This window comes from Chenopodium quinoa, unplaced genomic scaffold (assembly GCF_001683475.1).
Source record: "Chenopodium quinoa cultivar QQ74 unplaced genomic scaffold, ASM168347v1, whole genome shotgun sequence".
In the NCBI taxonomy this organism is placed as follows: Eukaryota; Viridiplantae; Streptophyta; class Magnoliopsida; order Caryophyllales; family Amaranthaceae; genus Chenopodium; species Chenopodium quinoa.
In genome coordinates, this window is record NW_018742770.1 from 2,073,675 (window position 1) to 2,101,564 (window position 27,890).

A 27,890-nucleotide genomic window follows, 5' to 3' on the forward strand; every position below is an offset into this window, starting at 1 on the left:
ATTGGGAGAGGATTGGAACCTAACCACATAGAACTGATCCTCGAATCTGGATTAGCCTAAAGGGTGAATTGGATGGAACACCAAAAAATTGTCTATATGACCAATTTGGTTGTTCAATTGTGTCAAAAAATAAAAAAAGATTGTTCAAGGGTATGCCATGCCTTGTGTAGTTGTGCGACAGTGCTCGACCCTTGTGAGTTTTGACATCCCGAAATTTTCAACAAGCCCAAAAACGACTCAAGATATATGTTGTTCCAATGCTTCTCTGAAAAAAAAAAAAAAAAATTGGACCAGCACCAACTCATGACTTAGCAAAATAGTAAGCACAAGCAACACAACATCAATACTATTCCGTGCCATGGGCCGATCAAGCCTAGTGCCATCTTTACGACTCAAGAATTAAGACCATTGTGGCTTAATACGAGGCAATTATGAAGTCAACTGACGTGCAATTTGGATTACCGCCTTACCAATCTCGAACACGATCCAACCCAAAAACCCAGATCACAATTTTCAGCTTTCCCTTTCATTTTCTGACCAAAAAATTTAAAAAGTAAAGAAAAAATAAAAATAAAAATAAAAATAAATTCTGTTCATCATCTTTCTCTCTTTCTCTCTCCTCGATTCTTCACTGACGCCATTGAAGATTGAAGCTTCAAAGAACCAAATAACAAGCATCATAATCACTTCAGATCTTCCTAAAAATCTCAGATCATCCAATTTTTCCATCAATTTTCAGGTTTGCAACATTCTTAATCTTAGTTATTACGTATAATTCATTTCATATTGTTTACTTTATCCTCTAATTTGAGCAATCGATTTTTGTTTATAGTTGTTATTATTGTTTAATCTATGTTAATTGTACTAAAACTTGTTAGTGTATAATTTGATTTGATCAATTTTTATACTAATTGCGAAAATCTGATTTAGGGAGTGTTTTTGATGTTGTTGTAACTGGAATTTTTGTTTGCTGTAGAAAAATTGAACTCAGTGGTAAGAAAATGGTGTACAGTGAGCAGTTGTGTAGGTGTAATTGGTTATGCGAGTTATAACTTATAAGGAGTGATAGTTGTTTGTGGAGGTCAGGATGCACCTTGTGAAGGGTGTGGCGAACCTCATTCGGGGTTCGTCTGGTGGCAATAACTCGGAGTCTGCCTCGGGTTTGCAAACCGAGCGTTTTACTCTTCCCGCTCATAATGTTTGCTTCAGGTACTTTGCTTTGTTCTTTATTTTGCTTGGAGTTTATGTTTTTACTGTTTTTGTATTTGATGATGCGAAATTTAAGGTTAATTTGTGTTTGATGAAACGAATGATTGAGCAATTGAAGAATTGTGTAATGTGTTTCACTTGTATACTAGAACTTTAGAAGTAACAGACATTGATTTGGATTTCTGTAAAGTTTTCCATCTAGTTGAGTTTAAGTAGGATATTTTGGTTTTATTGGCAATGTATTATGTTTTGCTTCCGTTTTTTTTTCTGGGATTGAGCAATTGCAGAATTGTGTAACGTGTTTCACTGGTATTCTAGAACTTTAGAAGTAATTCGGTGATAAAAATTTCTTCAACGTTTTCCATTTAGCACGAGTTTAAATAGGATATTTTTGGCTTTATTGGCAACCTATCATGAATTGCTTCCGGTTTTTCTGTTTCAGTCTTTTAGTCTAACTTTGGTGTGGGAGGAGCTTCTGACTAGCAAATGAGAGAAATTAAATCAAAATCAGTAAAATTGAATTTGTACTTGAGGAATATGTATGCAGCAACCTATACATGCCTATTGTCTACCACTTTGCCTTAGGTAAAAAAAAAAAAGTTATGGGCCATTGTATTTATGAGTATGGCTAAAGCTTAGTGAATTTTATGACGATGGGGATCTGCCTAAGCTTAGCAGCCTAAGCTGGGTATGAATTTTGCAGTTTTACTCCACTCAATTGCTTGGAGGCCTTTGTGCCCTATCCCTGCATTTGCAAGGACTGACATATCAATTCACAGCAACCAAGAAGTAAAGAGTGCTGAAGTGGGACATTAATTTAGTCGCTGTAATCCATAGGTGAAATAATGTTTATTAGAGACTCTTAGAACTGTATAAAAAAGAATAAATTGAACCATAATGCAATATCCTATAATAACTAAGAATAGTAGGATTTTTTATGAAAGCAGTTTGATCACTTGCTTATAAGCATGTCTCCTATGCTGCAGGGGCTAGGGCATGCATTAGTAAGAATTCCTAGAGCTACAAAGTCAATCATTCTCTGCACCTTGCACCTAAGCTTCTCTAGTTCTCTGTAACAACTTTTGTCAGACTAAACTAAAGTTTGTACTGGGTGGAATTAGTCTTGTCATTTGTGATTCTTTGACCACTTTAGCTTTTGTATGTTTTCTTCATCGTTTTCTTGCTTTTGATTCGTAGAATGTTGCAGCTATTTTAGCTGATTACTTGACCTATCATTCTATTGTTATAACTTGAAAAATTAGGAATATGTTATCCTATTAGTAGGCTTCTTAATGTTCACTGGCCAAAGACAGCTATCTATAAATGATCCTTAGGTTGTGTCCTTTTAATCTTTTATGTTTTTGTTAAGCTTGATTAAATTAAGAGACATGATATATTATCTTACTTTTCGTTGTTGTTTCCTATTTTAGTGAGGTTGGCAATGAGTCAATTCTAAAAGGTCTATGGGAGAAATACGAAAAGGCTGCTGATAAGGTAGGTGTGCTTGAATTTCTCCTTACTCCTATTATTGGCCGCAACTTCCAGGGGTGCTACTCTTATCATGTATTTACTGAGCTGATGTGCGGCTTGATTGATAATCAAGCTTAGTTGATGCATTTGGATAATCAAACTACTTTCCCAGTTAGTGGTAGCAGAAAGTGTGTGCGTTGACGTGATGAAATGCAAGTTTGTTGTGGTTGTCAAGATCTCTGTTTTATTCTTCGATGTCTTTCAGACTTGTTCACCTATTAATCACTAACAAAGTTTGGCCTTATTTTGGCTCAAAGGAAATGCAAGTATGTAAGAACTAAAATGAGCAAATCAGACGGTTTATGTATCAAGTAAAGTTTGATTACTGAATTATCTTATAAAGAGGGGGAAAATAAGCCTGTGGAAAACTTATTCATTTTCTTGACTGACAGTGGCTTATTTATCTATTTATTTTTGAGCTAAACATAGGCCGAGTTTAGGAACAATTATTATGAGTAGAAGGAAAAGTGCTCCAAGAAAAATTTGAAACCACGATGCTTAATCCATAATGCACTTGTTACAGCACATGGTTATCAATTGAATTAATTTTCTCTTTAGCATTCCTACTGCTTTATACAGTCTTATATTGATATAAATGTTTTTCTCTCTCTTTTTTATTATTTTTTTTATTTTGGGGGTTGGAGGGTGGGGCCATGGGGTTGCCTGTGGTGGATTATGAGTTTATGAGTAAGCCTGCTGCATTCAAGTGCTATCCTGTGCTCTGATTAAGAAGCTCTAAGATATGCTCAGTTCTTTATACATTTATCTTTTCTTCTCCCTTGGATTGAGCTTTACATTAACCTAGAATTTTACTCTGGAGCTGATCTTTAAAAATAATTTGACAATATCCAGTATTGTTCCATGTTTACTATGCAAGTCATTGTTCCTTGTTTAATTTCTTCCAAAGTGCTAATATTTATAGTATTCCTCAAACTAGGTGGAAAAGAGAAAGCTGTTTCGTGTTTTCCTTAAGCAGTTTGTAGACGTGCACAACAATTGGGAGCCTATCATCACTGGAGAATGTACAGATAGTACATCGTCAACTGTCTCAGACGTGGAGCAATCCTTTCAGTCTGGTGACACATCTGTTGGTTGCTTTTCTGGACACCCAACTGAATTTATAATAACTCTAATTGATGAAATAACGCAAATGACTTCTATAGTCACCGATTGTAAGTTGATATTCCTTTTCTTTTTCTCTCTTTCATTTGGTTTCAATAAAAATTTGCTGCTTCTGATATTACTTTGTATTTGATAACCTACTTACCACACCCTCAATATTCATGATTGTAGTTTTAATTTCACAGAATAGGTAGTTAAAAAGTATATAAGTAGTCAATTGATTAAGTTATATATGGCTGCTAAATTCGTGCCAATATGAAATTGATGCATCTTCCACTTGTTGCTGATTACGCAGTCATGTATCTTTATTTCTGGCAATGAAGAGGGAAGATAGACTAATATACACCATGCTGAAGCTTAAATGCTTTCTTGTTCAGTGATGTTCACCAGTGTTGGTTTACACTTCTCAATCTTTAATTTACTATGTCCCTACGGGTCAACTTTGTTCAATGGGAGAGTAGAGTTTGTTTCGTGAGTTATGTGTTGGTTTTTACCTGTAAGTGTCTCAAGGTACTTGTTTAAGTTGAATAAATATGGACTAATCATATTGGAATACATGTCTAACTAGATGGTGAATTAGACTTTTATGATTTGGATTTCTTGATTAAAGGTATACTTGAATTGTTAAGCTCTGTGTATATTATATGTGGAGATTATTGTAGTTAAAGGTACACATAGATAGACTGTATTAATTTGTCTTCTTTCTTGTATTTCTGGTTTGGGTAAGGCTTCATAAATCTAGAATTACCAAGATCTTGTCATTGGTGAAATCTATAGTGATTTGTCATTATTCTTCATTGTCTTTATTAATATTATATATCTTTTGTCTCTAGTTATCCGGCAGCTTGGTCAATAAATGATCTTAAAAAATATCAATTTTGCCTTTTGTCTGTGAATGCAGTGGATACCGGGTTTTCAAAGTCTACATATGATTCACTTACTGTCTCCACAAGCCTGAAGATTTCTACAGAAGGGATACCTGCCCTAGAAGCATTGGTGATTATAGTTCGTTCAGTTCATAACTGCAGAATTTTAGGCTATTATGGCGGGATACAAAAACTTGTTGCTTTAATAAAAGGTACTGGAAATTGTAACAGGAGTTTTTAATGTTTGTTATCGTGGTGCTTTTCATAGTTTATTGCGCTGATGCATTTATTTTGAAATGCTCTACAATTACACATTGAGTTTAATTTCTCAGAAATAAAATTAAATCCAGCTAAGCTTCTAGAACTATAACCTTAATACTCTATAAACTTGGGTTTATAAATGAGCTCATAGACTATTTTTGAATTGCGGACCTTTATGGTGGGTAATCTGTTTTGGGTACTAGCCCATATTTGGGTGTATTTGTGGTGCTGACATCATTTATTAAGGTGGTTGTGAACATGTGCTTTGTGCAGTGCTGGTAATTCTAATAAGTTTTGTATTTGGTTTTGGGTTGTATATTAATATACGGTAGCTACAACAAAGTTACAAAATACTATGTATAATAAATGGTCAAAATGGGTCATATTTAGGTCTGTGCTTGGTTGAGTTTGAGTTTTGGGTGATATCATGCATCTCACTTTCAGCTTAAGAATAATCCCATCTTAATTCTAAAGTCTAAACAGCTCATTGCTGATCGTCTGATGAAGGATCCTCATTTGTATCCATTGAGCCTGGGTAGTACTATTGTGTCACATAATTTACTTGTAATGATCCTTGATCTGACCAGCATTATTAATATCTGTTGTTTTTATAAGTTAAAAGAAACATTTAAAAACTAATAATTCTGTAAAAGGATAACATATCCTTAAAATTTGAATGTGATCTGGATTGTTGCGGTCCAGATGTTGTATGTTTAAAATGGTATTAAAGTTTAAGTAATGAGCCAATATTCATGACCAGTATTTTCGACTTGACCACTATATAAATTAAATTTGGAATCCCAAGCTCTTGATTTTTCAATAGATGCTTGTGACATGTAGCATTGAGTTTTTTTTTTTTTTTTTTTTTAATTTTTTTTTTCTAAAAAAAAAAATAGTTTTATTCTATTCTATCATATTCTTAACTTTAAAAGGAGACTTTCTTTTTGTTTTTTCTGTGTATCTTCTCTGACATATTTAGTCATTGAACTCTTTTTTTAGCGGCTGTTGTCCAACTAAAGGCGATTGCTGGAGCTCTTGCTGGAGATGAAGCTTTGTCTGATCATGCTCTGAATATATTTGAGTTGTTGCAAAAGTTACTTGTACATGTGGTGTCAATACTTTGCAGCTTCATTGACTTGAATTCAGATGCTTATGAGATGGCTAATATTTACAACAGTATTACATTTTCATTACCAAGTGGTGGTGCATCATTGATAGATCCTTCTGCCACATTTAAAGTTCAACGTGGAAAGTTGTATCCATGGAAGAAGACAGCTATAGTGTCAGTGATGGAGGCTGGTGGTCTTAATTGGTTAGTAGGTAAGGTAGGCATATTCTTTCCTTTTTTTTTTTTTTTTTTAATATACATCATAATTTGAGCTTGTACCATGCATTTTTTTTTTGTTTTTACACGCCAAGAGTAGCTAGCAAACTAGGCCATGGTGGCTCAAATATTGTAAGGGCTCTGCTATATGTGCATAGAAAATGGACCGTAGATGTATCTGCTGATGTACATGTGATTAGGGATGAGTCAATTACAGGTAGTGTTTATTCTATGTGCATTTATATTCTTTTTGAGTAGAAATAGGAAAAACAATGTATCTGGCAATAAGTCCTTTGGCTCTCAAATCTTGCACAACATTGGCTGGGTATGTAATAGTCTTGTTTATCTAGGAGAAAGTTTGTTATTGAATGAAGAAGTTTGTGAGAGTCCTTTACAGTGAAGGAATCAAATAGAATTTACCACAATGTCACATGCTTGGAATTGATAATAACATGAAAAAGGAAGTTACCTTTGAACATTTTGTAGCTCAGATAGCTATGTCCAAGGTGAAGTTAAAAGAAGCCACTCTCTCCCACAAAGAAATCTGACTTTCAAGTAGAGTCTATCATTTATGTCTAACCAAATAATGGGCAAAATAGTGAAGAAAGTTTATCACCTCTGTCCACTTTTGGTCGACACACCTCATTCTAGGTAACTCAATGAAATCTCTTATGGCTCGGAGTGGATTATCTCAGCTTTGTCTGTAATCCATTTGTGAATTCAATTTCTATGTAGAAAAAAGGACTAATTTATTTAGATTAATGGTCAAATAATGCTTGTTTGCAATGCACTTGTTTTTTTTTTTTGACCTTGTCTACTCAATCAGTGATCTTTGTGTTACTTTCAATTTGCGGATGATCTCTTATCAAGCTCTATTGTTTTCTGTTGTGGTTTGCTAATTTTTATTATTTTGTCTTTTTCTTCATGTTTTTTATTGTTTACTGTTGCTGTCATTAGTGTGTTGTTTTAGGGGTTTGGTAACGGTAAGGAGAAGTGTTATGGTGATGTGCTTTCAAGGCAATCATGTAGTGTGTATAAAGGGCGAAGCTCCAGGGGTCTTCTCATAAATTTGTACTTCTTCTGATATAGTGGGATAAGTTTACCTAATTAGCGTCATTATGGGCTAAGGGGGCTGGATCTTTCAAGAGTAAATCAGTTGGCTTTATTTGCAATCTTTTCTTCATGTTCAGAAGACAGCTTGACCTCATTGTTTGTAATCCCTTTTTTCAGCTGTTAATATAATTTTTTTTTCTTTTTCTGCGATTATTAAAATAAGCTTGTGTTTCTTGTATGAAAGTTCATTGTATAACATGCAGTTAATTTTGTTTCAGAGTTGCTTCGTGTCATGAGAAGATTGAGCATAAAAGAACAGTGGACGAATCTGTCACTTCAATATTTGACTTTGAGGGCTCTACATTCAGCCTTATCTGAAAATTCTCGTGCTCAGAATCATTTTAGAAGCATCGGAGGACTTGAAGTTTTGTTGGATGGGCTTGGACTTCCATCTAGCAATGCATTGGCATCGAAGGCAGCCAATAGGTATAATAAAAGGGTGTCTTCTTTTTGGCCTTTATTTTCATCTCTTTCATTTTGGTTAATATATATTTAGCAACTTACACATAGGAGTCATTAAATTTTGGCTTTTGGTTCGTGTATTTAATATGCTCATGTTTGGAGTAAAAGGTGTTTACTGTTTAGATAAAGCCTCTGATGGGAATTATGAGGAATTAGTTATATGCTTTTTGTGAAATAGCAGATATAGAAGCTATTGCTGCATCCGGGCTTTGAAAATGATGAAACCCAGTTCTTTGCAAATTTCAGGGAGAGGTAGATACTTATAATCAGTTGCATACCTCGATACTCAATGTGAAAAAACTTGTAATCTTTCTGATATAAATGAGTCCTGTAACCTCTTAGTTTGTCTGAATAAGAATGTTTTAACAATTTTACTAGTCTTTTGCCTATCCATAATAGGTCTTCTTCAGCTGGTGCTATATCAATAAGCTTTTGATTGAGGGGCCTACCTTAAATTTGGTTATGATCTTATTAATTGTACTAGATGTTGTGCTGCTTTGTAATATAAGTGTTTCTGTTTATCAGCCTTTTAGCTGCTTTTTAATTACTGTGAATTGTAATGCAGGTATGAAAACATTCTGCTTGCCTTATTTCAACTCCATGTGCTATCTTTGGAGGTTCTTAGAGAGGCAGTGTATCCTTCATACATTTCAACTTTTCCCTCTAAGGCTCTACCTACATACAATGCAATAGGTTAATGTTTATAAATACATTTTGAACAGGTTATATTAAACTATTGTGCTACATTATCGTGTACTAGTTTAAATAGTGATAACTATGAACTATATATATCCTTAAAGTACGCCTTTTGGCTTTATAATATTAACTGTAACAAGTTTATTGATTGTTGTTTATGGCTGTATACTTAATTAATGTTTTCTAATATTAATTTCTCTAGTCATCTGGAATATCTTCAATATCTGTTAAGCATCAGTACTTGGTTGTTTCCTTAACGGATGCCTAGATATGGGAATGTTAATAACATGCAATTCTTGTGTGAGAATGGAAGAGTGCATAACTTTGCAAACAGCTTCTGCATTCCTGCTTTTGCACTTCAAAATTTTGAGCTACGGAGGAAGGAGATTTCTGTACAAAGTAATCTGGAATGTTTATCCACAACATCAGAGCATGACAATGAAGAGAAAATTTGGAATAAAGAGTCTTCAACAGTATCTCTTGCTGGGGAATTCATAAAATACTGGCAACATTATGCTTTTACATTGAGCCAGAGTTTCTGCTCTTTTATGGTTGCTTTTGAAGATACTATGTCTGAAAGTATTAATGGACCAACTGGCCGACATAATGTGCCAGTTTCTTCATTATTTTCTGAACTTTCAGTAAGATGGTTATTAAGAGTTCTTTTGATTGTCTTTCCTTGCATCAAGGCTTTCTCAAATCAAGATGAATTGCCTGCTTTTTTAAGGTTAATATTGGATCATTTTTGTCAGCATTCATACTTTCTTTTTCCTCCTGGATTCTGGAATGGAGGTGCTGTCAATTATTATTATCAGAACTCAGTGATATTTTTTTGCTGGTTTCTGTAGAATGTTCGTGTGTATCTTACAGCATCAAGCTCTGCATGCGTTAAGGCAGTTTTTGAGTTCCTTACCGACATTGCTTGAAGTGTTTCGGGCGGAACGAATATGGGAACTTGTCTTCTCAGAGAACTTTTTTGGAGCAGCTTTGTTAGACTTTGAAGTTGATTGCTCAGCAACCAAGGGTTCCTGCTTATCGTCTGTCACTATTGGCAATGATATTGAAGTGTTGGTTCTTAAAGCAGAAAGTCTCAAAATGGAAGTCATCTCATTTGCTGAGTTTGCTGCAACTCTCAAGGAGACTACACATAATTTGGTTAGTTAGTTTTTGCCTGTTTACACTTAGTTAGTTAACTATCATTCAACCTGGCCTGTAGTAAAAACATCATTTTAAAAAAAAAAACGTAATCTGAAAGTTGTTATAAAGAAATTATACATAAGTTTTTTGCCGATTTCTAGAAAGGATTTAAGTTTGAAAAGTTTGATGAGGTCTGGTTCCATTTCTTGTGATGCTTTGATTTCAGCCATGGTGTATGTGAGATGATATTACTTAGATTTTATAATTGATAAGTAGAAAGACACAAAGGGGGTGTCACCCGTGTACAAAAGGTGCTACTGGATATTGAATTCATCTTTGTGCCATACTCGGTTACATTTGCGACCTTATTTAAATAATGGCTATTTCTGCTCTCTTCTTAGTCCACTTTTAAGTTTTATTTTTGAAGTTGGATCCTGGAGATGCAAAACTTTGTTCATTTTAAAGGTCCATTTCCCACTGCATGCTGACTTTCTTTTTCTCTTGTATGGCAGCCAGAGTGTTCAGCTTTATTAGATGCACTTGAGCGTTCTGCTCGCAATCCAGAGATTGCAACGGTGCTTTGTAAAAGTCTGCTTCAAATATTGCAACATGCACGGGAAAAAACGCTTGCTTCTTTCAAGGAGCTTAAGGGGATGTCCCGAGTGCTTAGAGTTGCTTGCATTCAAGCTCAAGAATTTAGGTCTAATGATTCAACCCCTAGTGAAAAATTGACCAAAGTTGATGATATCCCACCTGATAGTTGTCATAGATCAGATATTCCTGCAGCATTGCTCAATCTGGATAAGAGCATGGGATCAACTGTGGAGCTCTTCAACACCTACTTTTGTGTAGCTGATGATGCAAAAAGTTTGGTACATGATGCAGAGTGCATTGATTGTTTGTTTGATTTGTTCTGGGATAAGGATCTAAGAAATCTCATGCTTGGTTATATTCTTGAGCTGATGAAGGTGGTTCTTTTACTTTGTTTCTTTTCTATGTTTTGCCTTGAGGCAATTTTTTCCTGATGGCTTATTGTTACTATGTCGGGGCTTGGATTTTGGATGGGCAGGCTGCTCCTAGTTGTAAGGATGATCAATCAGCAAAGTTGCAGTTGTGTTCTAGGTACCTGGAAACTTTTACCCAGGTAAAAGAAAAGGAAAAAGATTTTGCAGAAGTGTCAATTGAGCTTTTGGCTGGCATGAGAGCGATGCTGTTGATGGATCAAGAGGTATTCGTCTATAGCACTCCTTTTTTCTTTCTCCTTTTGCACCATGTTCTGTAACTCTATATTTGGTCTCACTTCTGTTCTACCTTAGACGTGTCCTGTCTTTATTAACCTTGATTTAATGATTTGTTTAGTGTCTTATTTTTGCAAAACTGTATGCTTTCAGTATTACCAGGAATTGTTTCGTAATGGTGAATGCTTTATTCACGTTGTCTCCTTACTCAATGGAGTTGTTGATTCTACGAATGCGGAGAAATTGGTCCTTGATGTCCTCCAAACACTGACTAGTCTTCTTTCCAATAATGACATATCAAAGGTATGAACCTCTTCCAGCTAGCCAAAGATTTAAGTTGATCGTAGAAAATAAACCACTTGACTTCCACACACACCTCCCCCCCCCCTCCCCATGCTTTTCTTTTCCAATGCTTTCATTGTGTTATGTTCTTGTTGGACTTTATGCAATTAAAGTATTTAGGTCATAGATTCCCTCTTAAATTATAAATGTAGGGATCAAATAGGTTCAAAACTATTTCTCCTATCACTTGGCAGGGTTTCCATCATAATTGTACTCTGCCAAATAATTTTATTAGATTCATTCTGGTAGTTCTGATCTTTTAATCGAGCAACATTGCAGCATTGTATGAGTTGATATACTCTGGACTTACTGCCTTTATGTCTTCTGAATGTCTAATTAAATCCACTGACCTAAAGTCTTGGTGTTTCTGTTTGTGCTGTTATATTTTCTGTACATATTTGGTCTTTCAGGCCTCGTTCAGAAATCTTGTAGGGAGAGGTTATCAGACTTTGCAAAGTTTGTTGCTGGAGTATTGCCACAGTCAGGCTAGTGAGTGCCTTTTAAATTCACTGCTTGACATGCTTGTGGATGGCAAATTTGACGTGAAAGGGAATCCTTCAATAAAAGTACTCATTCTTATCCTTTTACTGTCCTATTGATGTACACTTTTGAACTTTCATTTGAATAGCAATCGTATTATGATTGTCCCTTATGTACAGGGATGTAAATAATTCAGGTTTTTGATGTTTAACTTCTGATTTCTTCTGCATTATGCCTATGTAATTCTTTTTCTATATCTATTGTGCAGAATGAAGATGCCATAATTCTTTACCTAAGTCTCTTACAAGAGGTTGGTATTTCATCTGCAACTGAAGCATTTATTTTATTTTTTTATTTTTCTGTGTGTGTGTGTGTGGGGGGGGGGGGGGAGGGGGGTTAATTAAAGAGTATGGTTTTTGGTTTTTAAATCTGGAGTTTGAAGTTGCAAAATACTGTTCTCTCCCTGTAAACGAATTGGTTTTGACTTCATCAATCTCCATCAGTTTGTCTTCTCCTGACCATATTTTTGTTTTTAATGAGGAGTTTGGGGGGGAGGGGGGTGCTTCCATGGCTTTGTGTTTCTGACGGTTGGCTTATCATTGGCAGAGCAGTGATTCTGTGCAGCAAGCGGGGCTTAATATCTTTCTGCAGCTACTGAGGGATTCTATATCCAATCGAGCTTCCTGTGTAAGTGCAGGGATGCTCAACTTTCTTCTTGATTGGTTCTCAAAAGAAGACAACGATAATGTCATATTGAGAATCGCTCAGCTGATTCAAGTAATTGGTGGCCATAGTATATCAGGGAGAGATATTCGCAAAATTTTTATGCTTCTAAGAAGTGAAAAAGTTGGAAAGCGGCAACAATACTGCTCGTTACTTATGAATTGTATTTTGGCAATGTTGAATGAGAAAGGGCCGACTGCCTTTTTTGACCTTGTTGGAGATGATTCGGTAAGTTTGCTATAGTCTCATCAATTAGTTAGTTTCTGTTGATTCACTATGTGCTGATCTCTTGCATTCTAGTCCCAAATGAGGTAAATTGAAGGCAAAAAAGTATTAAACATAAAAAGTTTCCTAAATTCTAAAAACCACCTACATGAGGATTAGCATGGTCAAAGTAGCAATAGCGCCAAATCGAACCCCCATGTAAATCTCCAAATTCTCCTCATACTCCTAATTGAAGTAACCACACCTGTTATGGGCGGGCATGCCCCCCGATCTGGCCTGCATCCAGCTTCTCAAAAGACTTGCAATTATCTGCTTATAGTGTTCTTTTTTGTGCTTTACAAGCTATAATATATATATTTTTTCCTATGAGAAGTGTGGGTATGGGGTGTCAAATGTATTTACTTTTTTAAAGCTATGAATGCTATTTTTTTCACTTTGACCTTGAAGTTGGAACCTGATGCTTTTAAATATTATTATTGGGCAGGGAATCATACTCAGAACTCCTCTGCAGTGGCCTCTAAACAGGGGTTTTACTTTCTCATGTTGGCTTAGGGTAGAAAATTTTCCTAGATGTGGTACAATGGGACTCTTTTCTTTCCTAACTGAAAACGGAAGAGGGTGCTTTTCTCTAATTTCCAAGGATAAGCTAATTTACGAGGTAATTTGCTGATCAATTTATCACCCTGTTTTTATTTTCTATATGCATCTTTTGTGGAACTTCTTCCGTTTGCTTATGAATTTATAAGCATGTGGATGTTTGGTGGTTGCGATTGCACATCTAATTGCTTGGTTTTCCCTTGTCCTTTGCAGTCTATTAACCAGAAGAGACACGGAGTTTCGTTTCATGTCAATCTTGCTAGGAAGAAATGGCATTATCTTTGCATAACCCATAGCATTGGTAGAGCATTTTCTGGGGGTAGCCTTTTAAAGTGTTATCTGGATGGCAATATTGTATCATCTGAAAAATGCAGGTGCACTTTTATCTTTTTTTCTTATTCACTAGATTTTTTGGCTTTGAAGGTGTTTACCAAAGAAGTAGAATATTGTCAAAGAATTAAGACATACTCTATTTTCTTTTTGTAACTCTCCAGATATCCTAAAGTTAATGATCCGTTGACAAAATGTGCAATGGGCACCAAGATACTTCTTCCTTTCGGTGATGAGGAAAATACTTCGTACTCCATCAAAGATATTTCACCATTTCTTGGTCAGATAGGGCCAGTTTATTTGTTCAATGATGCCATCACCTCAGAGCAAGTTATGGGTATCTTTTCCTTGGGTCCAAGCTACATGTACTCATTTCTTGACAACGAGTTTGCACCGTCATCTGATAGTCCCTTGCCTGGTGGGATCTTTGATACTAAAGATGGTCTTGCTCCAAAAATAATATTTGGACTTAATGCTCAGGTTCTCTTCTATCTTTATGTTCTGCTCCAAAAGTTGCTATTATCCGATCACACAGCTCTGATCACATCTACGCTGAATATTACAGGCAAGTAACAAAAGAGCGTTGTACAATGTTGCACCCCTCATGGAGTATGCAGTCGAAAAGAATCCATTTGAAGCAACAGTACTGGCTGGGACACAGCTTTGTTCTCGGCGATTGCTACAAGAGATTATTTACTGTGTTGGAGGCATATCTGTGTTCTTTCCTCTTTTTACTCAATCTCACTATTATGAAAATGAAGAGCAAACTGACAACAGAAATCCATTGCTTATACCTATCACAAAAGAGCGTCTCACAGCAGAAGTTATTGAGCTTATAGCTTTTGTCCTAGATGAAAATGTAGCAAATCAACAACAAATGCATCTTGTTTCCGGATGTTCAATTCTGGGGTTTCTGTTGCAATCAGTTCCACCCGAGCAACTGAATTTGGAAACTCTTTCAGCTTTGAAACATCTGTTCAATGTTATTGCAAATTGTGGTATGGACATCATTTCCTTTCTCCCCTTAAGTTAGTGCTAATTTTTATTCAGACAAGTTGATGCTCTTTGGTTTTTGATACAGGCTTGTCGGAGCTTCTTATAAAAGATGCTATATCTGCGATATTTCTTAATCCCCTCGTGTGGGTGTTTACGGTTTACAAAGTGCAGCGCGAACTATATATGTTTTTGATCCAGCAGTTTGATAATGATCCAAGACTGCTAAAGAGTCTGTGCAGGCTACCACGAGTCCTGGATATAATACGCCAGTTTTATTGGGATAATGCAAAATGCCGATCTTCTGGTGGATGGAGACCTCTCATGCGTCCTCTATCAAAGAAAACTGCTGGAGAGAGACCCAGTAAAGAAGAAATTCAGAAAATCCGTCTTCTTTTGCTCAGCCTCGGTGAAATGAGTCTTAGGTTGGAGAACGTCTTTCTTGTTCCATTATGTTGGTTAGATATGGTTGGCAATTTTATTACAGGCCAAAAATTTAGAACATAAAGAGTGTTCTCACATAAAAAAAAATTCTCACATAAGAAAACTTCTCACGAGAGCCTCCCCCTATATATATATATATATATATATATATATATATATATTTTAAGTAATCGTTTTTCTCTTTTGGTTGGGGTGGGCTGTGGCTTGGCTGTAGAAGAAGAGGTTGTTTAATTCTTTGTTTGCACCAAGTTCTGTAATTGAGGCCTTTTTTTTTCCTCAAGCTGGTTCCACATATCATCTGTCTCGATGTGTCTAAGATTGTTGTTTTACTTTCACCATTTTTTGCAGGCAATGTATTGATGAATCGGATATCAGAGCACTTGTTGCCTTTTTTGAGATAAGTCAGGACATGGCATGTGTTGAGGATGTTCTCCACATGGTTATTCGGGCTATCTCTCAGAAATCTCTTATGGCACCATTTGTTGAACAGGTGAACTCCATTGGTGGATGTCATGTATTCATAAATCTTCTACAGAGGTATGATTATTGCAGATCTTCTGAGATTTCATTTGTTTTTAGAAAATCATTTCGTTTAGTGAATGTTTTTTCCCTTTTATCAGAGCAAATGAGCCGATCAGATTGCTTAGCTTGCAATTCATAGGCAGGCTTTTGGTTGGCATTCCATCTGAAAAGAAAGGACTAAAAATTTTCAACATTGCGGTTGGAAGATCTAAATCTCTCTCAGAAATCAATAGGAGAACCAATTCAAGAATACAGCCCACTGTTTTGGCCATTTCTGAAAGATTATTCAGTTTTCCTTTAACAGAACATTTATGTGCCACTTTGTTTGATGTACTCCTTGGTGGTGCCAGCCCAAAGCAGGTGAATATATGGTGATATACTTTTCTGGTTTTTGGTGATTAATAATATCGATTTCTTGCTTCATGCTGACTGTTTTCTATGGTATGGATTTGTAGGTTGTACAGAAGCAAACTCTTGCTGAACGTCAAAAAAGCAAGGGCAATAGTTCTCAGTTCTTTGTTCCTCAGGTTTTGGCTCTCATTTTCAAATTTCTGTCAGAGTGCAAAGATGTATTGGCCAGAGTCAAAATAATTACAGATCTTCTTGATCTTCTTGATTCAAGTCCGTCGAACATAGAATCACTTATGGTACTTATTTATGTGCTTTTATCTTTTGCCATTTTTGTATCTTATATCATCTAATGTTGTGGCTGCCTATGTAGGAGTATGGATGGACTGCCTGGCTGACAGCTGCGATGGAGCTTGATGTAGTGAAGCATTATAAACTGGATTCAGTTGGTCAAAGTGAAAGCGAGATTATTGAACTAAATTCTGTGAGAACACTGTTTTGTGTTGTTCTTTGCTACTATTTGTTTTCTGTGAAAGGTGGCTGGCAACATTTGGAGGAGACAGTCAATTTCATACTCATGCATTTTGAAAAGGTGGTTCTTGACTCTTTTTACTTTGTTAACATTTCAATGGTAATATATACTGTACTTCTGGTCTTGTAACATAAGTGGGCAAACAACCAATTGAATTACTTAACCTCTCCCATTGCCAAATCTCTGCTATTAAAGAAATTCAGCAACTGCACAGATCAATATAATTTAGGTACTAGTCGTAAAATGTCTAAATCACTCGTATGTGCATGTGATTTTATTTTCTGGTGATGAAAATTTTCAGAATGCATAACTTTATTTTGTACTACAAATGCTTTCCATAGAGCCTTCATGTAAACTTTAAACTAGAGGGATATAATTACTATCATTTCATAGTTTGCTATCAGTTCATTCAATATTTCCTTCTACAGAGGACAAATTATAACATATGATAGATTAAAATCCCCAGGCCACTTCTTCTTGTCCCCCCCTCTTTCTCTTTTCCATCAATAATCTTACTCTTAAATGTCAGTCTTTCCTTGCTTTTCAATATTATCGTTTCAATTAGAAATGTATGAAAAGCATCAATTTTTCTTGAATTAGATTAAGCCAAATCCCCCCCCCCCTTTTCTTCCTCCTCAGTTTTTTCTTATCTTCATTGAATTATGAATGCGTGTTTCGTTTTTTTATTTTTTGGTAATCAATGCTGATGCAATTTATACTATTTAGCTATGTAACGAGCTACAGAAAAAAAAAATTAAAATTTGAAATTAGAAGTTAAACAACTCTCTCAATGAACCCTAAAAATCATTAATCTAGTCAGTCAAAAATATTTCTCATTGCCAATGTATAAAAAAGCTCAAGGCGTGCTGAGTCGATAAGGCTTATGCAGCGCCTAGGTGCGCACCTCATCGAAGTGAGGCGCACTATATAAACAGTAAAAAAATATTGGCAGAAATTTGCTTCAGCCTAATTAATACGCCTCGCCCAGGCCAAAATAAGCGCTTACCCCCTATCGCCTTGCACCTCAGCGCCTAGTGGTTTTTCAAGCACTGCTCATCGCAGCTTCTTGGATAACGACAATCCAAACCCATTAAAAGCTTAACGCTCCTTACTTTTCCCTTCCCCTTGAGTATCCACTGGGGATGGGGGAGTCTTGGATCCTTATTTCCTTGGGAGTGAGGCACTTAAGGTGCAAGAAGTGCATTAAGCCATCAATATGACTTACAGTTTTAATTATTTGAAAGGGGCTCATGATAACCCTATTAGGGTTTTTTTTTTTTTTTTTTTTTTTTGTTATTACGAAAAAAAAAAACTGATATCATGCATTATCATGGAATACTAAGTGGGTTTAAAGTGTCCTTAATAATAAGTGAATCACTGTAAATAAGACTCCCTTTGAGTTGGAGTGATTGCCCTCCTTTCCATTCTTGTATGTTTCAATTGATGTCCGAACTTTACATTCACTTTATATGAGTTCAATTCTTTTCTCCACTTATAAATAATTCTTATTGTTATTTTTCACTTTCCTCACATCTTTGTGAAAACTGGAATTAATATTCTAAGTGATATTGAGAATGTGATCTAGTGTTTCTTCTTATAAAGGACTATTTTCATTAGGGAACTGTACACCCTCATGGCTTTGCCTCTCTCTTTAGCAATTGCAATTGTGGTAATTGTTGCAGTGTTCTGACGCAGTATCCTGCAAGTGTAATACGCTGTATCTTATATTTAGCCATCACCACCAATGTTGATGAATTGGAACCTTTTTTGCATTTCATTGTTGTTGAGAATTGAAATATATATGTTTGAATATGCAAATTACAGGACCTTGCTAATATTGCAGAGTAAAGTTCACTCTATATATTTATAGTGACAAGAGCTCAGGATTTTGTAGATATAGATTTGATAACAGCACATGCCGCTAATGCCATGAATTTAATAGTCTAAAAAATTTCATGTCGTGTTTTTAGAACACATTTTTAAGGAACAGCTTTTTGAGGAACAAGTTGAGAATTTCTTACAAAATGGTCTTTACACAACAAAGTGACCTTGATTTAAATAAGTAATGTTGCCTCGATGCCTCATGTTTTTATATGTATTAGGAGAGATGAAGAGATTCCGTTAGCAGAATATTAGGCTTGTCTGTCTCCCTGCTTTTTAATATTTCCCATAGCAATTTTATTTTTTAATTAAAAAATAATACTTATGGGGTAAATATAATCCACTACTCTTATCGATTGGGTTACTTTAAGTTGTCATTCATGATCTTGATAAGTTCAATGTCTAGCAGGCTGGCGTCTCATACCACTACTTGCTTCGGGATATATTCGAGGATTTATTGCAGAAGTTGATTGAATTCTCTCGCGAGGAAAATGTTTTGGCATCTCAGCCTTGTCGTGATAATACCTTGTATTTCATGAAATTGATTGATGAGTTGCTTCTATCTGAGATTGATCATAAGCTTCCGGTATGCAATCTATCTGAAACTACTACTTGTATTTATTATTTAATAAATTATGTCTGCATCTATGTCATATGATGTATTCTCTGAGTTGAAAGCTTTTAGTTAGTGAGGCTGTCAAGATGTATTGTTTGAAAGAAGTGATAGCAGATATAAACTTTGTTGAGAGTCTTGGGACTTGCACATCTGAAATTTGTTAAACATATATATTCCAGAGGTGTTGTTTCTATTGCACAACTAAATGATGCAAAGCATCTCATCTGTCTTCTTGAGTTTGGTCTGCTATATGTATGAAGTATAATTCTTTTGTTCTATACCTACCTTTTGTCATCCTTCAAATGAAATATAAAGTATGAAGGTTGGACACTTCTATTATAAAGGCTCATCAAGTACTTTCCTATTGGTTAGCGCTTAGCCACTTAGCAACTGACCTTTTTTGTTATCATAATATATGCAGCAATCTATTTTCTGGTTAGTGTGATTTTGTTGCCGAAATTTGAAAAAGTTTGTGATTTATGAATTGTTTCTTACAGTTTCCGGCAACAAGCACAGAGTTTTCTCCAGATCAACTTGATGTAGAGGGTTTCACAGACCTGGGTGATGCTCTTCATGATGCATTGCAAGGAGAATCCGTTGAAAGGATGTCTAGGTAAATTGAATTGGTGTCTTATATTGTATACAAAGTAATTTTTTAACTTTTTTTTTTTTTTTTTTTTTTTTTTTAAAATAACTTGATCTTTTAGACTGATATTGGTGTGGTGCTATTTTAATTCATATAAAATTATGTTAGTTTTACTTAATTTTATAGTCTTGCTCCCCATCTATCTTATTTTTATGTTTATACCTACCTGTTCCTCTTTGTTATTAAAATGCTATATAATTATGTAACTGGAGATCACATGAAGCATCTCTCTGTTACTGTTATTTTAATTTGTTTTGTTGACCTTCTTCTCCCTTAAGATACAGAGGTGTTTCAGGCTAAAGAAGACTCTGCATGTCATTTTTACTCCTTTTCCTTTAGATTTATGCAAGTTGGAGCTCTTTTCTTTCCTGTTGGTTGCACAGCTTGCACTCTAGATATATATACTTGTCCCAAAGTGTTTGCACCGTTTGCCCTGTAGGAATTGGTTTGCTTCATATGTAGTCAGTGTGTATAATTTCTTCTTTCACCTAGCATAATCAATCAATCAATCAAAGCCCTAATCCCATAAGTGGGGTCGGCTACATTAACCAAAAATGATTATTCCGTATAGTCATCCACAAAAATCTTCCTTCTCCATTCCTTTACGATCAAATGCCTCATGCTCATGCTCATGCAAATCCATATACTTCACGTAGCGCATATTGTGTTTCATGTTTCTAGATGGCAGTTATTTTCATCTACTACCGAGACTTTAGTTCTCCAAATTCAATTGCTTCATTCTTAAGACTAGTTGTTGACTGTAACTGAGGAAGATATATAAACTGATGTATCAGCAGATATGACATTTGTGGTTTCACATCCTCATCTAAGCAATATGTCAATTTATTTCTAGTAAGCTGACAGTGTATGCATAATTTCCTCCTTAGAAATCCATCAGCAAACAAGCTGCCTACTGCCAATGAAGATGTAATAGCTGATGACAACTGGTGGAGCTTATATGACTGTCTTTGGGTTGTTATTAGTGAGATGAATGGAAAGGGACCTGGCAAGACTATGCCTAAATCAACTTCTTTTTCTGGGCCATCCTTGGGGCAAAGAGCACGTGGCTTGGTTGAATCATTGAATATCCCTGCAGCTGAAATGGCTGCAGTTGTTGTGTCTGGAGGACTTGGGAATGCACTTGGAGGGAAATCAAGTAAAAATGTTGACAAAGCTATGCTATTAAGAGGGGAGAAGTGTCCAAGGGTAGTTTTCCGCTTGGTTATCTTATATCTTTGCAGAGCATCACTGCAAAGAGCATCTCGAGGAGTCCAGCAAGTGATTCCACTTTTGCCATCTCTTTTTCTGCCTGATGATGAGCAAAGCAGAAACCGGTTACAGCTATTTATATGGTAAATTTATGTTGCATCTTGAGTACTTCGTCCTCCATGTGATGCATTGTTGGACATTTATGACATCTTGCTTTTATTTGAGCAGGTCTTTGCTGGCTGTCAGGTATCAATATGGGATGCTTGATGATGGCAATCGTTTTCATGTTATATCTCATTTGATCAGGGAAACTGTCAATGGTGGGAAATCATTGCTTGCTACTAGCATAAATAGTGGTAATGAGTCTTCAGATCCTGGCACTACAACTGCAGAAATGGGTGCTGTGCACAATTTGATTCAGAAAGATAGAGTACTTATTGCGGTAGGTCTTATCTTAATTATGCATTGCCTTAATCAATCTTAAAATTGCTTTTATGCAGGGATAGAACTAGTGATGTTAAAATCTAGAAAAAAGGTTCATTGAACGAATCTAAATTTTGGAGAGATGCTTAAGTTTAGCTGGTTGAAAATTTTAAATTAAGAACAACTGCTGTATGTTTTTCTTTAGTACATTTGGCTAAGAAAGATCAATTGTTCTTTGGATCTGGGGAACCAGACCTCTAGTGCTGCGTTTTAGAGTTACTAGTGGTTTCATGCTGAGATGGGGTTATTTCTATCTTGTACAAAACAAAAGGATAGGCAAACTTTTGATAGGCTTCAGTTGCCTACCTGGTTTTATGAACTCGGCGTATGTGATGTGCCTTTTCCTTTGTAAATTTTTTAATAAAATATTTATTATATCTCTCAACTGCAAAGGCATGCTTATATAAATTTTAAGGGAGAAGTTCCATACTTTTTTCAATGTGATAGGGGAAAAAAAAAAGTGAAAAGGAGATTATTATTTGAAGCCATTCTAAGTTGTTTACCTCCTTTTATTCTGTTGTTATGTATTGTGATATGCCTTTTCCCTTGTAGATTTTTTAATAAATATTTATTCTTTTCTCCTAATTTCAAAGGCATGCTTATATAAAATTCTAAAGGACAAGTCTCATAATTATTCAGTGATAATGTGATTGCAAAAGAAAACAGAAAATAGGAGATTATTATTAGTATTTTTATAGAAGCTATTCTTAGTTATTTACCTCCTGTGACTTTGCCGTCATGTATTTTGTAACACGTGAAGTAATTTTTTTCTTTATTATTTTCTTAGGCTTCTGATGAGGCAAAATTCATAAAAGATTTAAAGACAGATCACATGAGGCAGCTGCTTGACTTGCAGACTAGGATTGATGAGAACACACTGACAGATTCTGGCCAGAAAAAGGCATTTGAAGATGAGTTGCAAAGCACTTTAAGAGGAATACTGGCTTTGGACGAAAGTAGGAGAGCTGCATTCCAACTTGCTTGCGATGAGGAGCAACAAGTTGTTGCTGTATGCATACTTATTTTCATGTTGTTTAAGTATTGATGCATATTGTGTTGCTTAGATAGTGTATCGTAGTTGCATTGCTATTCTGCTACTTTTTTTTTTTTTTTTTTATTTTTTTTTATTTTTAATTCTTCTAATTTGATCAGGATAAATGGATGCACGTTTTTCGATATTTGATCGATGAACGAGGGCCATGGTCAGCTAATCCTTTTCCAAATTGTGTTGCAAGACATTGGAAACTTGATAAGACAGAAGATGCATGGCGCCGTAGACTGAAGTTGAGACAGAATTATCATTTTGATGAGAAATTATGTTACCCTTCGTCCAATGTTTCAGAAAATGAAGCAGCAGTTGTACCTTGTGAAAACAATTCTGGTGCTGGTGTACCTATTCCAGAGCAAATGAAACGCTTATTGCTGAAAGGAATTCGCAGAATCACTGATGAGGTGAACCCTGAAGCCAGTGAAAGTGATAATGAATCTAGTGACTCTCAGGGAATGAATTCTGAGGAGGTTTCAGATGGCCAATTTTCTGAGCTGTTGAAGGATGGTGAACAGAAGGATGCAGTTCATGAAAGAAAAGAGTCTTCTTCACCTACTTTTGAGACAGATAGTGGGCAGGTAATTAAGCATGAAAGTTCTGATAATTTAAATGTATACACTGTATTCTCATCTGCCTCTTGTTTTATTGCAGGCTCTTATGACTGTACCCTGCATCATGGTTACTCCAAAGAGAAAGTTAGCTGGACACTTGGCGGTCTTAAAAAATGTCTTACATTTCTTTGGTGAATATCTGGTGGAAGGCACTGCAGGGTCCACAGTTTTTAGAACTTTTGAGTCTTTCAAAAATTCTGAATCTGAGACAACTCATCAGTCAAACGAAGCTGAGAAACTGAAATTTCTGAAAATTCCAACAGATGCCAATATAATTTCTGAGAAGCATAAAGCCATGGATACTTTGGAGAAGCAGATGAAAGGCATCAAAAGGCATTGGAGGTGGGAAGTCTCCAAGGTATATTAAGTTGTATCTTTGCCTTTGAAATTTCTCTGTGTGTGCTGCTACACTGTTTTTACAATTGTTTTAATGTCTGGCTGTAGATAAAAGCAGTGCACTGGACTCGGTATCTGCTTCAATACACTGCAGTTGAGATTTTCTTCAGCAATTCTGTTGCTCCAGTTTTCTTCAATTTTTCTTCACAGAAGATGGCGAAAGATGTTGGAAGCCTAATAGTTGTCACCAGAAATGAGTTACTGTTTCCCAAGGGAAGTACCAAGGACCGTACTGGGGTTATCTCCTTTGTTGATAGACGTTTGGCTCAAGAGATGGCTGAAACTGCTAGGGAAAGCTGGAGGAAGAGGGAAATAACCAACTTCGAATACCTTATGATTCTTAACACGCTTGCTGGAAGGTCTTATAATGACTTGACGCAATATCCTGTCTTTCCATGGGTACTGGCTGATTATACTTCAGAGACACTTGACTACAACAAGTCCTCAACTTTTAGGGATCTATCAAAGCCTGTGGGAGCACTGGATCCCAAAAGATTTGAGGTTTGTGGCTCTCATATCTAGTTAGATAGTAAATAATATTAATTTACATGTGTTGATCCTTATTTTCTACTTGATATCTCTGCAGGTTTTTGAGGATAGATACCAAAATTTCTCTGATCCTGATATTCCCAGGTATAATCTGTGGCTGATCAAACAATAAATTTTGATGATAAATTGCTCTCCCAAAGGGCAAAGGGAAATATAGCAATGTGGATAAGATCAATAGCTAACATGGGAAAATAATTCTTTTGTTGCAGTTTCTATTATGGTTCTCATTATTCCAGCATGGGGAGTGTGCTCTATTACCTTATTAGGCTTGAGCCATTCACTGCCTTGCATCGGAATCTACAGGTGTGTAGACTGTGGAAGAGTGGAGTTTTGGTTATCTGTGTCAATTTTTGGTCCAATCAATTTGCTATGCATATATTAACATCTAGATTTTTAGGTTCAACTTTTAAGTCTTGTTTAAATCATCCTGTTTAGGCATTTTTTTTGTATTCTTTCTACCACATTCAAATTTGTGCTTACACAAATTCTTGTTCAGGGAGGTAAATTTGACCACGCAGATCGTCTATTCCAGAGCATTGAAGGCACATTCCGCAACTGCTTGTCTAATACAAGTGATGTAAAAGAACTAGTTCCTGAGTTCTTTTACATGCCAGAGTTTCTTGTTAATTCAAATTCCTACCATCTGGGTGTTAAACAGGATGGTGAACTCATTGGTGATGTTTGCCTTCCCCCGTGGGCCAAGGTTCTAACTTTTTTGTAATTTGTAGAGTTTAAATAAGCTTAATTGCGTGTTCTGGCATCTAAAAAAATTTTATGCTTCATTTGTTTCAGCGATCGGCAGAAGAATTTATTTACAGAAATCGGGAGGCTTTAGAAAGTGAATTTGTTAGCTCAAATCTACATCTGTGGATTGACCTAATATTTGGTTACAAGCAGAGAGGGAAGCCTGCTGTAGAGGTATAATAATGTTAATCATCGACTCCCCTCACAGGACCCTCTTGTAGAGAGAGTTGAAACGGTTCATTAAACTGGTTGACATTTATTAATTTTTTTATTTTTGGTTGTTATAAGTTCAGCTTTATCTTCTTGGATGTTGCAGGCGGCAAATATCTTTTACTATTTAACTTATGAAGGTGCTGTTGATCTTGAAATAATGGAAGATGAATTGCAAAGATCAGCTATTGAAGATCAAATTGCTAACTTTGGACAAACTCCAATCCAGATTTTTCGGAAGAAGCATCCAAGAAGAGGACCACCAATTCCAATTGCTCAACCTTTACGTTTTGCTCCTGGTTCTATAAATTTGACATCGATTGTTTCTAGCTTCAATCATTCTCCATCAGCACTATTGTATGTAAATGTATTTGACTCTAATGTCATCCTAGTTAATCAGGGCCTTACAATGTCTGTTAAGACGTGGTTGACAACCCAACTGCAGTCTGGTGGCAATTTCACATTTTCTGGATCACAGGTCTGATGACTATCAACAATTTAAATTTTAAAGCATTCTGATGATTATTTTCTGCAGTAATTTGACGAAGTTATAAAACCTTGTGTAGGATCCATTCTTTGAGATTGGTTCTGATGTTCTCCCTCCTCGTAATATTGGAAGTTCTTTGGCTGAAACTGCTAAACTTGGAGCCCAATGCTTTGCTACTTTGCAAACACCTTCAGAGAATTTTTTAGTATCCTGTGGCAACTGGGACAATAGTTTTCAGCTAGTATCTCTATCTGATGGAAGAGTGGTTCAGAGCATTAGACGTCATAAAGATGTGGTTAGCAGTGTTGCAGGTATATATCATACTCATTTTGTAGCTAGATTTTATATCTTGTTTCCTCTCCTTTCACGACATTTGGTTGCAACTCCATGATCCAGTTTTTAAAACATCATTGTTTATTTAGAAATTATTTTTTGAGCTGTGGAAACTGCATATTCAATTACATCAATTTTTATATTCTGAACTGCTAAATAGTAAATACTTTGTGAATTGAAATATTATCTATTCATGTATAGGACAATTATATAAGAAAGCAATGTCTGAATTACTGTCATACATGCTACTTGTTTTGATGCAGTGTCTTCTGAAGGAAGTATACTTGCTACTGGGAGCTATGACACTACAATAATGGTGTGGGAGGTCTGTCGTTCTAGAACAGTGGACAAGAGAGTTCGAAGCAGTCAAAGTGACATCGTCCGTAAAGATTATGTCATTTCGGAGACCCCTTTTCATATTCTTTGTGGACATGATGATATAATTACATGCTTATATGTTAGCATGGAGCTTGACATAGTTATCAGTGGGTCGAAGGATGGAACATGTGTTTTTCATACCCTACGAGAGGGACGATATGTACGGTCTCTTCGTCATCCATCTGGTAGTGCATTGACAAAGCTTGTTGTATCACGGCATGGACGAATTGTGCTATATTCTGATGATGATTTAAGCCTGCACCTTTACTCAATTAATGGAAAACACATAGCAAGTTTGGAGTCATATGGGCGCCTCAGCTGTATAAAACTCAGTGCTTGTGGCGATTTCTTGGTTTGCGCAGGTGATCAAGGACAAATAGTTTTACGCTCTATGAACTCCCTGGAAGTTGTGAAAAAATATCCTGGGATAGGTAAGGTTATAACGTCACTCACAGTTACTCCTGAAGAATGCTTTTTGGCTGGCACAAAAGAAGGAAATCTTCTTGTGTATTCTATAGAAAACCCTCAACAAAGAAGGGGGGGTGGCCTGCCCCGGAATATAAAATCAAAATCTTCAGTTGCTGGATAGACTGTCTATTGAAGCAGCATCTATTGTGATAGTTTGTTTAAGGTATGCTCATCTTATTTGAGATACTAAAGCTTCTCTTAAATCGTTTAGTCTGCACTGCACTATTATGTTTTAAACAGTTCACAGCATAACATTAAATTTAATTGTTTTTTTTTTTGACAATTAATTTTTGGGTTTATAACCAAGCTTTATTACTTGTGTACTTGTCAGTAAATTACAGCTGCATATTAAGTAATAATGCAACAATAGGTTTAATGAGAAAAAAAGGCTTGTTTCTTCTGCAGGACCGTATCAATAACATTTAGGAGTGCCTGTCCCTGGAAAAAATTGCTGCTCTGGTGCTCATAATTTTCTTTTTAAGTGGAACTTGTGTACTTGCAAAAGGATCATACGAACAGCTGTAGCAATAACTTCAAGTATACAATGACTGCAAGGATGTGGCAGAAGCCAACTATCTCGCCTTGTTCTTTCATGCTGAGCACTGGCGAAAGGCTGCCTCAGATTCATGCATTGCATTGCCTTGTAAACCTCCAAACTACATACATTATGCTGAGTTTCAGCTGAAATCAGTTAAATGAAACTGTATATCAACATATTGTTACAGAGAAGAAAAATGTGTCACATATTAAGTCAGCAAGATGACGTAAATCATTGATATAGGATCGTAGCATTAGCTTGGTCAATACCCTTCTATAGCAGCAGCGTTAAGCTAACCCCAAACTTTGTACAGACGAGACAAATCATTCTCTCATAATAGAAAAGCCATTTTTGTGTTGTATCATTTTTTTTTATCCTCTTCTTATTTATTGGTGATTTTGCTTTTTTTGGTTCTTTAGTCCTTTAGAATTTTTTATTGTCTCAGCTCGTAATAATTTAAGGTTGTGAGACTTGTGACCATCTACTCATCTAGGCTGATGTAAGACCTTCTCTGGCTCTAGTACTTTTTCTCAAGTTCAAGTACTTTGCTGCTTCTGCTATACGATGGTCATAATTTGCCTCAAGCCAATAGTAAGCTACGCTAGAGTCCAATATTTCATCAAATTTTCTTTCTTCTTTTTCGTATTTTTCGATAAAAACACAGCGTAGTGATTGATACAGGGCTACATGATATTATACTCTGTTCAGTGGTACGATGGAGTAGTATATTATTTTGCAATGTATTAAAAAAAGAAAAGAAAATTCCTACTAAAAATCATGGAGAATCATAAAGGTATCA

General features: G+C 35.8%; 1 protein-coding gene across 4 annotated transcripts; it reads left to right on the forward strand.

Annotated features, from left to right (window-relative positions):
- LOC110724649 (BEACH domain-containing protein B-like) lies at positions 1 to 27,452 on the forward strand. Of its 4 annotated transcripts, none has more exons than XM_021904078.1 (41): positions 1 to 739; positions 977 to 1,209; positions 2,640 to 2,703; positions 3,677 to 3,911; positions 4,763 to 4,939; positions 5,988 to 6,308; positions 7,644 to 7,851; positions 8,453 to 8,521; positions 8,852 to 9,310; positions 9,432 to 9,738; positions 10,233 to 10,688; positions 10,790 to 10,948; positions 11,112 to 11,261; positions 11,711 to 11,866; positions 12,049 to 12,090; positions 12,387 to 12,731; positions 13,213 to 13,386; positions 13,539 to 13,699; positions 13,820 to 14,135; positions 14,221 to 14,653; positions 14,737 to 15,073; positions 15,441 to 15,629; positions 15,713 to 15,974; positions 16,070 to 16,261; positions 16,336 to 16,554; positions 18,782 to 18,961; positions 19,489 to 19,604; positions 20,525 to 20,989; positions 21,075 to 21,288; positions 22,117 to 22,338; positions 22,482 to 22,955; positions 23,029 to 23,346; positions 23,433 to 23,885; positions 23,971 to 24,017; positions 24,143 to 24,236; positions 24,430 to 24,636; positions 24,726 to 24,851; positions 24,994 to 25,365; positions 25,454 to 25,685; positions 25,971 to 26,716; positions 26,942 to 27,452. In XM_021904078.1, the coding sequence occupies exons 2-40, from the start codon at positions 1,088 to 1,090 to the stop codon at positions 26,672 to 26,674; spliced, it is 9,777 nt and encodes a 3,258-aa protein (XP_021759770.1). In that variant the 5' UTR covers positions 1 to 739; positions 977 to 1,087; the 3' UTR covers positions 26,675 to 26,716; positions 26,942 to 27,452. The 4 variants fall into 4 exon arrangements, with proteins under 4 accessions (XP_021759770.1, XP_021759768.1, XP_021759771.1 ...); XM_021904076.1 differs by having other exon boundaries at positions 2 to 739; positions 26,959 to 27,452; XM_021904079.1 differs by having other exon boundaries at positions 2 to 739; positions 18,785 to 18,961; positions 26,959 to 27,452.
- Positions 27,453 to 27,890: the final 438 nt, after the last annotated feature.